This window comes from Macaca nemestrina, chromosome 9 (genome assembly GCF_043159975.1).
Source record: "Macaca nemestrina isolate mMacNem1 chromosome 9, mMacNem.hap1, whole genome shotgun sequence".
NCBI classification, from domain to species: Eukaryota; Metazoa; Chordata; class Mammalia; order Primates; family Cercopithecidae; genus Macaca; species Macaca nemestrina.
The window spans coordinates 32,062,002-32,076,412 of NC_092133.1; the positions used below are offsets into that span (position 1 = coordinate 32,062,002).

Below are 14,411 nucleotides of genomic sequence, written 5' to 3' on the forward strand. Positions count from 1 at the left end.
GCCACATGTGACTAGGGAGGACACTGTTGGACAGCACAGTTCTAGACCTCAGTAGCTCTCCCTTCAGATTAATGCCATGTGAATCGAATGGGTGGTATGAAGAATGGATGCTGAGTCCTCGGAGAATCAACTTGCACTTGGGTGGTGACTGATAAGAATCCCTAGCTGTGCCATTTCCTGATACATGACTGTTTTTGAAGTTATGGACTCAGGAGCTAGAAGACTGCAAATCCCCAAATATGTCTAATACCCAAGCTCAGGCCAGGACCGTGCTTCCAGGCCTGTGTGAGAACCTAAGCTTTGGAATCTGTCAACTTCTAGGGCTGCAGATTCGTTGGGCCCTCACATGTGGCCCGTGAAAAGGAGGCATCACTGGAGGAAGAGGAGGGCTCCTAGAGGGGGAAGGCCACCCAACTACGGGCTTCTTGTGGACAGGTGCTCCAACTGGCCGCTTCCTGAGGGCAGCGGGTCCTCTTGTGGCCTTAGGCAGGGCCCTGAAACCGGCCTCACGTGTTTGCAACTCGAACTCCTGTGCTTCCACCAAGCACTTCCGGGGATGCGGGGGTGGTGTCCGCGCCCCGGCCCCAGCCCGCACCCCGAAGTGGCTCCAAGGCCGCAGGTGTGAGGGGCGTGCCCAGGGCTCGGCCCGCGCCGCCCCATGTGACCCGGTCCGACATGGTGTCGCCTCCTCCCGGGGCGGCGGCGGTGGCGGCTCGGACTGGGCTCCGCGTCGGGCCGGCCCCGCCGCCGCTCATGGGCAGCCAGGGCCGCTTGGGGCCCCCCGGGAACGGCGGGCCCGGCGAGGGCGAGGGCGGAGAGGCGAGGAAGCTGCAGGAAGGGAGGGTGGCGAGGGGGAAGCGAAGGAAGGGGAAGGGGAAGGGAAAAGCGAGAGCGGGGCAAGGCGGAAGAGGAAGCGGGGCGGAAGGGAAGCCCGGGCCACAGACGGCGAAGGAGGCAGCGGGGCCGGGGGCTGAGGCGGGAGCCAGGGCATGCCCAAGGGAGGAAGCAGAGGGAGGCGGAAGCGTGGAGGAAGGGGCGAGAGGCATCATCAAGGGAGATGAGGGGAGTGCAGGGGCCGGGAAGGAGGCACAAGGAAGAGAGTATAGGAAGAAGGAGGCATGGAGGGTCAGGGCTAGGCGGCGGGAGGGCGCCAGGCCGGGAAGAGCACAGAGACAAGGGGGTCAGGCTTGGGCCGACATCCCGGGGACAGGGGTGGCCATGGCGGCGGAGGCCGGGGAGGAGGAGGAGGAGGCGGCTCGGGAGTCGGCCGCCCGCCCGGCCGCGGGGCCCGCGCTCTGGCGCCTGCCGGAGGAGCTGCTGCTGCTCATCTGCTCCTACCTGGACATGCGGGCCCTCGGCCGCCTGGCCCAGGTGTGCCGCTGGCTGCGGCGCTTCACCAGCTGCGACCTGCTTTGGCGCCGGATAGCCCGGGCCTCGCTCAACTCCGGCTTCACGCGGCTCGGCACCGACCTGTAAGCGTCCGCTCGCCCGCCCGCTCCCCGCCCCGGGCCGGCCCCGCGTCCCGGGAAAGGGCGGGGCGCCGCGGCCTGGTCGGCCCAGGGTCGTGTCGCACTCCGAGTTCCTAGGCCTACAGCTGGCCTCCGCCCCTTCCCGAGCACTCTCGGGGGCCCTTTTGCCCCTTCTCCCCAAGGCCTCCCTCTGAGGCAGCCTCCCGAGAGCATCCCTCAGTAGGCACCCTCCCCGGTGGGCCGCTCCTCACAATTAGCCATCTTAGGCACTCCCTAAAGCTTTCGATTGTGTCTTTTTGCAGAGATTTAGCTGCCCCGGTTCCTTAGCCCCAGAGGAGCCAGTTTGGTCTATGTGGTTCCTTCGTGCTTTGGACGACTCCTCCAGTCCAGGTCTAGGACCCAGGTTCCTTAAGTGGTCTATCATAAATTTTTGTGGACTTTCATCTTTCATCCTCCCTACCCTCTTCTAAAGGTTGTTAAGCTTCAGGGCTCGGACCTTAATGCAAGGCCCCTCGGTCCCAGTGTTCAGCCATAGTTTATGACTTCATACAGGCAGAGCGATACGAAAAAGGGGGCCTGCTTGAGGCAGGAGGCTGGAGTCTGTCCAGGATGTGCACAAGACATGGTATTGCAATTTGGCCTGTTTTTGGTAGGGTCTGAGACCTGTGAATGAAAAACTTTTCTGAACCACTTAAGCTGTTAAATAGGAAGGAAAAAACATGTAGGGAATTGAGGGAGTAAGAGCTTTCAGATTGCCCCCTATTCCACCCATTTTTTAAAAAGTAGTTCTTTCTAGTACATTATGACATTAAAGAACGTTTTTAAAAACATAAAAAGCCATAATACCATCACCTCTAGACAATTATTTTAATTTAAAGAACTTTTCAGTTGCACACATAGTTGCTATCTTACTGATCCTGACAGAATAGGTACATAGTAAATGTTTGTGGGCTGTCCCATAATGAGATTAAAGAACATCCCTCTACTATTAAACTTACATGTTATGTTCAGCTTTTTGTTATTATAGATAATAATGAAATGATGCATTTTTGAGTAACAGCTTTACTGAAGTATAAGTCACATGTCATACCATATAGATTTAAAAAAAATTAGTTCCTTAGGATAAAATCTCAAGGTGGCATTATAGCAAAGGTTATGGTTTGCAGAGGTGCTGTACCACTTTATAGTGGAAACAGCACAGAGTGAACAAATTTTATGTGAGAATTTAGAAAATCTTTGCTACTTTAGTGGTCATTTAAGGTACCAAAGTTGTGTTATTTTGCATCTCTTTTGCCACTGGCCAGGATAAATATATTCCCATGTGTTTGTTTCACCTGTGAGAGTGTCTGTTCCCACTCTTTGCTCATTTATTACCGGGGTCTTCGTGTTTTTCCTATAAATTTGGAATCTTTGTGGGTCTTAGATGTTAGAATCTAGTCTGTCATCTTTGATCCAGATATTTTTCCCGGTCAATTCATTTTACTTTACTGTTTTACACTTTATTAGGCTCTGCCAGTCTTTTGTGATTTTTTTTTTCTCTTTTTTTCTCCAAAGCTGAGAAATACATAATTCCTCCACAGACCTGATAAATCTGTTTCCCACTGGTTTTCTTACAAATTTGATTTTTTTTTTTTTTTTTTTTGAGATGGAGTTTCACTCTTGTTACCCAGGCTGGAGTGCAGTGGTGTGATCTCGGCTCACCACAACCGCCTCCTGGGTTCAAGCGATTCTCCTGCCGCAGCCTCCTGCATAGCTGGGATTACAGGCATGCACCACCACACCCAGCTAATTTTGTATTTTTAGTAGAGATAGGGTTTCTCCATTTTGGTCAGGCTGGTCTCGAACTCCGGACCTCAGGTTATCTGCCTGCCTTGGCCTCCCAAAGTGCTGGGATTACAGGGGTAAGCCACCGCGCCTGGCCTAATTTGATTTTTTAATAGTTAACACTTTCATCAATATCACTTTTGGTGCAAGAGGTGAATTCAATTTACTATTCTTGTTAGGTAGCCTCAACGGCTACTTTAGTTATCACTACAACTTTGTTAAGTAATTCTCTTTTCCTTTGTTTTGGAAAGCTTATTTTGCCATATAATAAGTTTTTATATATATATGATATAATATACACATGTATATACACATACATATGTGTGTGTATATTGGATCTGTATCTGAACTCTTCATTGTGTGTCACTGATACAGTTTTCGATTTCCATACTATTTTAAATATTGTTACTTTTTGATGGAGTCTAGTAATCTGTCAGGGTAAGATTATCCTGTTGGATTTATGTGTGTGTGTCACCTCTACACTTCTGTTCAACTCGCTGTCAAAAAAAAATTCTGTACTTTTTCAAGGACTTTTGTGGTTTTCATGATAAAGTTCTCACATATCTGTTGTTGCACTTCTGTGTATTTCTGAATATGTTATGCATTTCGTTTTTATTGCAAATATACTCTCTTTGGTATGTTTTCTGGCTGGGTATTACTGAATGTAGAAGATTACTTTTGTAAATTTTGAATTTGATGGTTTTTTATTCTTTTTATTCTAGGATGATTGTGTTCATGATAATGATTCCTTGGGACTTCTTGGGCATGCGGTCTTGTCACCTGCAGAAATAGTTTTTTATTCTCTTCCTTTCTTATGAGAATAACTATTTCAAAGAATATTATCAGTTGACCTATAAGGGAAGTCTAAAACAACTGGAACCCAAGCCAGCCAAGGCAAAGTTTGGCTTTCTCTCTCTTCATATAGAGATTGAGTGAATGAATAAAAGAATTGGTGTTTATTTTCAAATGCTCTAAAAGAGAGATACTGGGAATGAATCTACATTCTGTAGCAGTAATAACAAAAATGAAAGTGAATTTATGGTGTAAAATGCTTTGAGATTGCCAAATGATATGGCTTTATTATTTATTAGACATGTGTGTTTTGATTTCTCGCCTGTGTCCTAGGGTAAGGTGTCCTGGCCTTCTAGGGAAGTTGTTTTACCATAGCACTTGATAAAGAGCAGGGTCACTGCTCGGGTTTTCTGGGTTGAGGGAAGAAGTTACGCGTGTTACAGCAGGTGGAGAGAATGTTTACCAGTGTGGTCCGTTTCTGGACAGCTGCAGAGACTTAATAAGCCACAGAGAGAGGTGGTTGTCATCCCTGGAGGAAGAAGGCATGCACCCCAGTCCACTTAGGGAGTCAGCAAAGCCGGGCCCAAAGTACAGCAAGAGTATGGCTGCTTGGATAGTGGCAGGGCTGTTGTTCATGCTTTGGGCTAATTAACTGCAGACTAGATAAGTGAGATGAGTTTTTATCAGCATTACACAAAACTGGATTTGATCAGAAGCCACATAACCTCACTGGCCCTAGGTTTTATTACCTATAAAGAATGGGAATAACCTTGCCTGATAAAATGAGGCTTAAATGTAGAATGCTGGCTAGTACAGCATTAAGCACATAGTAAGCACTCAATAAATTGTAAAATGGAACTTTTTAATTGTTTGGGTTCTCCTCTAGGTAGTCTGTATATAGCAAAAGTGGGGATGGTTTGACTTAGAGGTGCTGCCTAAAGACAAAGGGGAAAACACACACACACACACACGCACACACACACACACACACTGCTTGGTTTCTCTCACCTGTCCTGAATGTTTTTGGAAACATGACAGCAGAACCTGTGGACTTAGGGCCTGCACTTGGGGATGAAGAGCCTCTTGATTCTCAGAAACACAAACTGCTAAGGTTTACTGACCTTCCGGCCCAGGGCAAGTCCCATTCAGTTTGGCTGTTCCTAACTGATCATAGCTTTGTTGAGTAAGATGAACTGCTTTGGTTCCTTGTGATTTGCTAATGGTCTTATACTTGTGCTTGAAGGCATTCTGGCCACTTTAAAACCACAAACAAATAATTTGCTTCCCTTTTGCCCAAACAGTGAACACTAATAGGTACTAAGCTTTTTTTTTCTTTTTAAAGGGACACAAAGATAGTTGGCGTCAGTTGTCTGATTTAAAATCAGTTTTGTGTGGAGATTTTATGAAGCCTGTTGGAATAGAAATATCCTGAATATAACAATAAAAATCAAAGAAATGTTTCATATAGCAGTCTTTCAAATTTTCCCTAAAGAGTAACAGGACAAACTAACCTAGCTCGTTTACAAGAACAAGACAGTGGAATTCAGCTGTCAGTTGATAATGTAGGCTGAATGCAAGAAGTAGACAGTATGACAGGGGAAGAACAGGAGTGCTATCTGCAAATTCTGATACTGAAAATTAACAAATGCAAAAAATGGAAAGAAAAAGTATATCTGTGCATGTAAAGCTATTTTTAAAAGATTCTGTTGCCAGTCTTATGTTAAAGAAAGCTTACTTGATCCTCTTCCTCCCGAATGAAGTGCTACATATTGTCAAACAGGGATTTTATTTTAAATAGCCTTTGAGCAGTATCTGGGTGCTGTCTTGCATTTGCCTATGATAGATTTGCCTGGAATTAACAATAGGTGTTTAGGGAGTGAGGCTCCTGAGGTGTTTGTCCTGGCATGTACATTCATTCCTGTGGAGGGGTCCTGTAGCCTTGGAGCTCTTTGAGGCTGGGGGCCTGGGGTATCTATTTCAGTGATGATTAACGTCCAGAGTGGTGAGATAGACACAGATAAGCAGAGTGTGTTTATTTGTTTTGAAATGATTGTGCCTAAGAGCATTTTCTTGGCCCAGAAAGCATATAGTTTCCTAACTAGTTTCCTACTCTGAATGGAGAAGGTATTGCTAACTGGTTACATTTAAGGCCTAAACTGTGATCTTCAGAAAACAATTAACAACTCAAAGTAGCTTAGGCTTTCTCCAGTTTTCTGCCTTTCCCAGGGAGGAGAGTCACTTATTTGTTCTCTGACTCATGGAATGATTTCGTATATGGATGTATTTATTGTCTTTAGCGTTTGGAAAGGCCTTATTTCTAATAGTTTCTATGAGTTAATAAAATAGAGTTTAGTTTACAGGTTCAAAATAAAACAGTACACCTGTGGAAGCAGGACATGGTCTAGTGCAGTCACTACCTCCAAATGCGAACTGGAAGAATGGAAGAAGCCTTCTCTAAGACCATGAGAATACAGAAGCTGTTTATATCCTTTCCAGTCTTGTAAAACTTGAATGGTAGGGGCTGAATTTTCTAGCTTTCAAGGCAGAAACATGGAGAAACCCAATGTCTTTACAGTCTGTGAGATGAGCAATCTGTAGTATAAGTTCATACTGTAATGAGAGCTCTGAAAATATTTCAGTACTCCATACTTTTTTTTTTTTTTTTTTTTTTTGCACCTGGAACCTTCATCTAAGGTAAAGATTGTGCTTGAGCTGCTGAAATCCCCAACTGACAGTGAGGTCACTGAGTCAGTATACAGGTTTTTTAAAAAATTATTTTTGAATGTGTGACTTAGAAAAGAATTACTTGTGTGTGACAACTTAACCTTAGCTCTGGATTGACCCTGGCACTGGATTAGTTTCTGGTCCTGACATGTCACCATGGAACAGTGAGAAATTTAGGCAGATTCTTCTTGAGACCAGGCTCCAAAAATATTTGAAAATTAAGATGAGATAAACTATTTGAAAAAAAGAGGAGAAAATTGGGTTTTGAATTTTCAGTGAAAATTGGCAGACTCCCCACTTTGATCTGCAGAAACTGACTTTTGCTATGCTTCAGAATTTACCTCAGGTATGTCAACCATGAGTCAAGGTTGAGAATCCTAAGATTTGGTTTACTCTTGAGGAAAGTCCTTCCTATTCAGCAGTCTTGCTCAGATGGAACTCCAGTTGTAATCAATTGAATCAAGATGGTTATGGTAATTAAGAATATGTTTATGTACCCTGAATCATGTAAATACTTGAGCTTTCTCTAAAAATGAGTAGGAGACTATCTGGAGAAAGAATTTACCTCCTGTTAGAGGTTTGGCTGCCTTGTCTCAGTTTTGAGTCAGTTCTTCATTTTATCCAGACTGTCCGCATTGCCCTTCCTGGAAGTCTGGGCCCACCCAATGGGCCCCTGTGCCTGCTGCCCCTCTTTAGCCCACAATTAATTGCCAACACATTCTTTCTTCTTCGTCTTCTTTTTTGGTATTTGACATGAGCTCAAATTGCTGAGAAAGGTGACAACTGTGAAATGAAGACAGGGCTTGGAGACACCTTAAAAAATACATGCAAAGGCCACTAAATGACAAGAGCAGACTGCCAGGCTCTTTCAAAACATCACCATGTCTGTTGACTTTCCATTCCTTGTCCACAGCACAAAATTGGAGGTCAAAGAATCATAGGAGTTAGAGATGGAAAAGACATTTGGGGTCAGCCAGTTCATCCCTCCGCCTTCTCCTGCCCCTGATTCCAAATCATTCCTTACATTATATTTTCTCCCCCAGCTCTTGTACAGTTTTCACGGTCTTCACTCAACCCTAGCTGTCACCTTTGGGGAATGATGCTGGAGGTTCTCTCTAGTTTCTCCTTGGCAAAGAGAGATATTGCCTGTGCCCCCAGTTGACATTCATGAACTTCTTTGTTGGTGGTCTCAGCTGAGAGGCTGAAGGATAATTGGATGTCTCTCTATTGCCTGGTGATGGGGCGTTTTTAGACAGAATTGAAGAGGATTTAGTGTGTGATGATATTGGGCAAGGGCTGAGGTGTAGGGTAGCCATTGATGAATTTGTTCCTAGACTTTTGTTGTTCAAGTCTCTTGACTATAGGGGGATTCTTATTTGTATGAAGTGTGTGGTATTGGGACAGGTGGGCAGAGATGGGAAATTACAGTGAATAGGAGTTTGATAGGAACCCTAACTTGGAGATTGGTAGATTAAACAAACAAATAAGAAATACTGGTTTTGTGAGGTATTAGAGGATTGTTTTAATAGTTACATGTTAGGGGAGAAATAGAGTGGTGGTTACTGTACAGAAGCTTCAGTTTAGAGTCATATTGAGGAGAACAGATGGGCCGGAAGCAAGTATTTTGGATTAGGGTATGCTGTTGCTTTTGTGGTCTCCCCTTGCTTTAAGAAAGCAGAGAAATAGAAGTCTTATGCTCACTGGCTGTATGAGTCGGAAGGGGGAATGGTCATTTTTAGAGGCAGCTTTGGAGGGATACCCCCAGGTCCCCCGTCTTTTTCCAGCAGCTGTTGGGAGCAGTCCGAAGGGGGTATTGTATTTCTTCTGGTAACTCTGCCAAGAATGAGAGGAAATCCACAATCTGTGGGTTTTGTAGGGGGGATGAGGATGGGGTGGCAGGTGATGGGACAGGGAAATTAAATTGTTTTATAGTAAATATGTTGAGATACTTTTCCTGGAAAGCTGTTTCACTGAAAGGAATGATATTTCCCCTGCTCACTAACCCTGTAATGAGTTCATTCTCCTTAAAGAAAGGGAAATAGTCTTTGAGTACTTCTTTTCCTTTTTTCCCTGTAGTTCCAGCTTTGACCTCCCATGTTTCTTTGAGTTTTCCTTTAGAAAGTCTACGTCAAAAAGTTGAATCAAGGTTCAGATATGGGTGGTATGTGTGTTTGTCCCCTCCAGAAGTGAGTTGCTAAGGGAGAACTTCATCCCTTATCTTGGATGCAGTTTGACTTTATCATAATGGCCTAGAAGCTGGAGATGTAAAAACTTTCTGGGTGACGTCTGGTTCATATTCTCCTCATCCCTTCATTCAGGCTGGAAGGGCACCAGGGATTTTGAAGTCTGGTCACTTGGGTTGAGAACCTGTTTTGATGATTAATATAGAACACAGTTTCATGATTAAAAACAATAAAAAACAACCCTGGGAAGCAGAGCAGTATAATTATTTCTCACATATCAGATGAGGAGTCTAGGGAAAAGTCATTTTGAAGGTATGAGAACAAAGTTTACCTCTTAGTCTGCTAGTGCCTAATTCATGACTCACTTAGAGGAAGGCCTGTTCACCGCTCCCTGCCCCCCCAAAATTGGCATCTTTCTTGCCATTGTTCATTTTTAGAAAGTACCAGATCAGTCTTTCCAAAAGTTGTATTGTGGGATTCCTGAAAAACTAATTCTGTAATCAAATGAGTGGGGGAAAATGCTATGCGCCACATTCCCTTTCTTAGGGATCACAATGTCCATTGGGGATTAAAGGCACTGGCAAGTCCTGTGATAGACGGACCTGTTTAATTTTTGTTTCAGCCAGCATTGTGCAAAATGTTTTGACCATAAAATTCTCTTTTTCACTGCTAAATATCTCTTTAACATCTTGCAGAACACACATACTGGTCAAGTGCCGTGCAAATACAGAGCCTAACCAAAGCCAGGAGGAAAAGGATGTGAACACAGCCAAGTTCTGAATCTTAAGCTCATGCACATAAAAGACCAGGGTTATGCTTAGTGCTTCTGAAACTGTTTAGACATCTTTGACATGTGGGTGCCATGTTAAGATACTTTATCTGCTCAGATTTCTTCCCTTGAGCCTCTCTAGAATAAGAATTTGGAGGCTTTGGTTGAATTCTTGAAGATGTGGTATGTTATACATTTTAAGGAAGGGCCTTTGGAGCTACAGGTATTGTTCAAAGTGTGACTTGTCAAATGGAGAACGATGTTTTTGGAAACTCTTGCTTGAGCAGTTCCTAAGCAATGTCTATCAAAATACCTATTATGCTAGGACCATGGTTCTCCCTTTTTGTGTTAAAGACATAGTTTTGTATGATGTTAGAATTTTTGATAGTACATTAAAGGATTAAAGGTGAATGTCATTTTTTTTTTAAAAGCAAGTTTCAGAAAATTGAAAAACCTGTTCATGATTATTTATACTATTTACTTGTTCACCCTCTGGTGTGTTACTGTTTGAACAGTATTGTTTGCAGCCCTGACCTTGTTCTCTTATATCCTTTGAGGTAAAGTTCATATATGTTCCTCTGAACATGCAATCTTTATTTTATTTTCAGCAAATTGTATCATGGGCAATATTTTGGCTTAATGTCTGATAGAAATCCCTGTAAAAGTGTGGATTGTTAGTTGAACAAAAATAAATTCTATATATTGTTTAAAATTTGGTGGTGCACTTATTCAGGGTTACTGCTATATCACTTGTCTGCCCAGTGATGGTTGAGAGCCACTTTTAGAAGCACAAAGTGGTTTAAGACTTGATCCTGTGGAATTTATGACTAAATTAGACAAAAAAGATGATGTATAGCTGTGAAAAGCTAGCAATGCCTAGGTGTATGGTAGGTTCCCTCTAACAGTTCAGATGTCATGTTTGGAAGAGTCACAGAAGTAGAGGCTTTATCTAGATTTTAAAGAATGGATGAATTTGACTAGTCCCCAGAAGTAGCAGTCAGGGGCAAAGGTAGGCTGGGGCTGGCAATATAGGTGAAAGTGTGGGTGTATGAATGAACGTGGAAGGGATTGGCTTGGTGGGAGTCCAGTTGCATAGTGTGAAGCATGAAAAGTGAGTTGAATGGGTAAAGTGGGTTGACAGTTGGGGGTCTTTCAAGGGAGCTGTGGGTCAGTTCAGTCAGCTCCATGCCCTCTTTGTGCATGGTCTTGTCCTCATGCTGGCATGTTTCCTACAGTCTCCCTTCACTCTGAATTTTGGGGCTATTCTCTGTTCCTTAGCCAAAAGGATAAGCAATTTAACATGATATAAAGATTTTTGATTAATTTTTTTGAACCTTAATTATAAACCTCTGCTACTGAAGCTATTGGAAGATTCAGGCTAATGCAAGTATAAATGAAAAGTTAGAAGGTTCTTTGACTGCTTAAGTACTTCACACTAAAGCCAAATTCTTAGCATTGATAGAAGAACTGGTGAGAACAGGCAATCTGGGGAAAAATCTGGAGAGAAAGAAGATAAGAGAAATCAAGATATAGTGTTAATTTAAAATTCCAAGCCCCAAGGCCTGGCGCTGTAGCTCATGCCTGTAATCCCAACACTTTGGGAGGCCGAGGCAGGTGGATCATTTTAGGTCTGAAGTTCAAGACCAGCCTGACCAACATGGTGTAACCCCATCTCTATTAAACATACAAAAATTAGCTGGGTAGTCATGGCATGTGCCCATAATCCCAACTACTTGGGAGGCTGAGGCAGGAGAATCACTTGAGTCTGGGAGGTAGAGGTTGCAGTGAGCGCAGATTGCACTACTGCACTACAGTCTGGATGACACAGTGAGACCCTGTCTCAAAAAAATTAATTAAAATAAAATTCCAAACCCCAAGCATTGTATGTAACCCTTGGCCCAGTGCCCCTTGATATGGCCTTGTTCTACACTTGGAGACACTTTCCTTTCCTAAGTTTCTGTCCAAATCAGCAGGATGTTATGCTTATGGAAATCATGCCATCCATGCAGTTGGTCAGCATTGGTAGCTTCCAGGGGAATCAAGCTGCGAGATGGGACAGAGAAGGAAATTGGTCTGTGTTCCAGGAGTTTTCTGATCTCAGAGATATGTAGTTTGAGACCTCTTCGATATACCTACACTTCCCCTTCCTTCCCCCCAGCCATTTTTCTTCAGACTAGGTTTATTTATTTGCTTTTGGTTTTGGGGTGTGAACAAGGAGAGGGGAAATGAAAGGTCATTCTAGATAACTGCCTAGATTAATTTCTGTCCCTCTGGACTCACTTGCCAAGATTTTAAGGGGCCAGATAGCTTACTGTGGGTGCATGTTGTATTGTTTTTGTTTAAAATAGGTCATATGCCCAGGAATGCAAACTCTAATGGTTACTAAGTGCCGGAAAGCTGAGAGGGAGGGGGCCTAGTGGAAAAATGAGCCTGAGGCAAGAGAAGGAGGGCTGGGAAAATGGCAGTTCAGCTAGGCCCACGGGGCCAGGTCCTCTGTGTGTTAATATCCATGGAGAGATTTCTTTACAGGGCACTAATCATTTTTTTGAGAGGAGCACCCTCACTTTACATTAGTAACCATATGGAGAAATGGCTGGCCAGAGGCCGCTTCAAGGATGGGAGCAAGGGTCCCTGGTGAATTCCAAGGGGCACCTACTTCTGTCTTCTCAGGTAGTTTTCTTCTGCTGCCTTGTTCTACTGACCCCCTTTGACTGGCAGTGACACATTCCTATAGGGATGGAGGGATACCTGTTTTCAGAGAAAGGAGATATTTTTAAAATTTCTTTGGATTTTTCAGGTGCTGAAACCAATAAAGATATAGATATGATTTGGCCAACAGCTAGGGAAACTGTAACCATTCAAGATGGTTAGACAAAAGATATGAAAAAGCTGAGCTGTTAAATTGTTTTTAACAAAGTAGAACTTTTTCAAGTCAAAGCCAAATTGAATTTTTTTTTTTTCAAAGTCTAAATTTGAAGGACTACAGCCAAGTATTTTGATTATGATATTCATCTTGGGAGAGGATGCCTGCACCTGCTGTTTGGTAGCAGCTTCTAAAGTTCAACTTTGAAAGTTTCTTGGTGCTATGATCAAACCCTCAGGGGAGTGTTTTGACCCCTAGCAAAGTGTCACATGGCAGTTAAGTGACCAGGGAGATGAGAGAAGTGCTGTCCTTATTCTAATTCAGGAAATATATTCATTCTTTTGCTTTTGTTTTCTTCCTGCTATGATCCAGAATATTCCCTTTTTAGTTTCATCACCACTCATTAATTTTAGACCTAATTCAAGAGAAGAGACATAACTGTAAACAGTTTCTTCCTTTATATCTGGGAGGGATTTGCAGATAAGAGTAGACAGGAAGTCTATTTTTTTTTTTTGGTTAGATTTCAGTTCCTTTGGCCCATCCTGTTAAGTATCTTTTACTGTCCTCAGTAGTAGTCTGGTAGTGTAGGTGGCTCTATAGTGATTTTAAACCAGGGACTACATTCACCCAATAGAATAATTCAGTAAAAGATTTTAGCCTTAACATGTGTATAGCCAAGTCCTAATTGTTCAGCCTGAAAGATAAGAAAGTTTGATATTGGAGGAACAATTTCTTTCTTTTTTTTTTTTTTTGTTGAGACAGAGTCTCGCTTTGTCGCCCAGACTGGAGGAACAATTTCTAATAGTTATAACTAAACTAGTTAGAAGAAAAACGAATGATTATTAGAGTCACATTAGTGCCGACACCATTAATGGATATTATCTACTACTTATACTTATGTAAAGATAATTAACTTTTTTTGTAGTGATTTATGACATATGCTGTACTTCGTTTTAGGTGTCATTTTTGAAAACAGTTGTGTGAAATATTATCCTCATTTTATAGGTGAAGAAATGGATAATTAGAGAAGTTAGTTACCTGGGTTGTATAATTAGTAAGTGGTAGAATTGGGATATAGATCCCAGTTTCCTGAGCCTGCCTTCTGTGCTTTTTCAATTTTATTCAATCTGCTCTTTAGTTAAAGGTAAATAGGAAGACATAACCGTCAACAATTATGTGATATATTTTCAACAATTGATCACTTAATAAAGCACCATCTATTAACATCTTTAGACCTGTTATTATTATTATTATTATTATTTTTTGAGACGGAGTTTCGCTCCTGTCACCCAGGCTGGAGTGAAATGGTGTCATCTCGGCTCACTGCAACCTCTGCCTCCCAGGTTCAAGTGATTCTCCTGCCTCAGCCTCCCAAGTAGCTGGGATTACAGACGCCCACCACAACACCTGGCTAATTTTTGTATTTTTAGTAGAGACAGGGTTTTACCATGTTGGCCAGGCTGGTCTCGAACTCCTGATGTCAGGTGATCCACCCTCCTTGGCCTCCCAGAGTGCTGGGATTACAGTTGTGAGCCACGGCGCCTGGCCTCAACCTGTTATTTATGGAGACATAATTTTATGTAGTGTCTCCCCACCTCTACCTTTATAAATTTAACTTTGTTTTAAAAATACCATTACTTGGTATAGTTGTTGCCAAAATGTTTTTCATTCCTCACATTTGTAATTTCTAGTGGCAGTATATTCCATTGCATTAGTATACTATTCTCCCCCACAGACAGACCTTCAGGCTGTTTCCAGATTTTAGCTCTAATATATAGCTGCAGCTA

General features: G+C 42.9%; 1 protein-coding gene across 2 annotated transcripts in view; it reads left to right on the plus strand.

The window, feature by feature from the left end:
• The first annotated feature begins 738 nt into the window (after positions 1 to 738).
• The window catches only part of LOC105478367 (F-box and WD repeat domain containing 4), an 88,081-nt gene continuing 74,408 nt past the window's right edge, over positions 739 to 14,411 (plus strand). For both annotated transcript variants that reach the window (XM_071069240.1, XM_071069241.1), the window contains exon 1: positions 739 to 1,472. In XM_071069240.1, the coding sequence (XP_070925341.1) occupies positions 754 to 1,472 (719 nt within the window). In that variant the 5' untranslated portion in view covers positions 739 to 753. The remainder of the gene's footprint in view (positions 1,473 to 14,411) is intronic.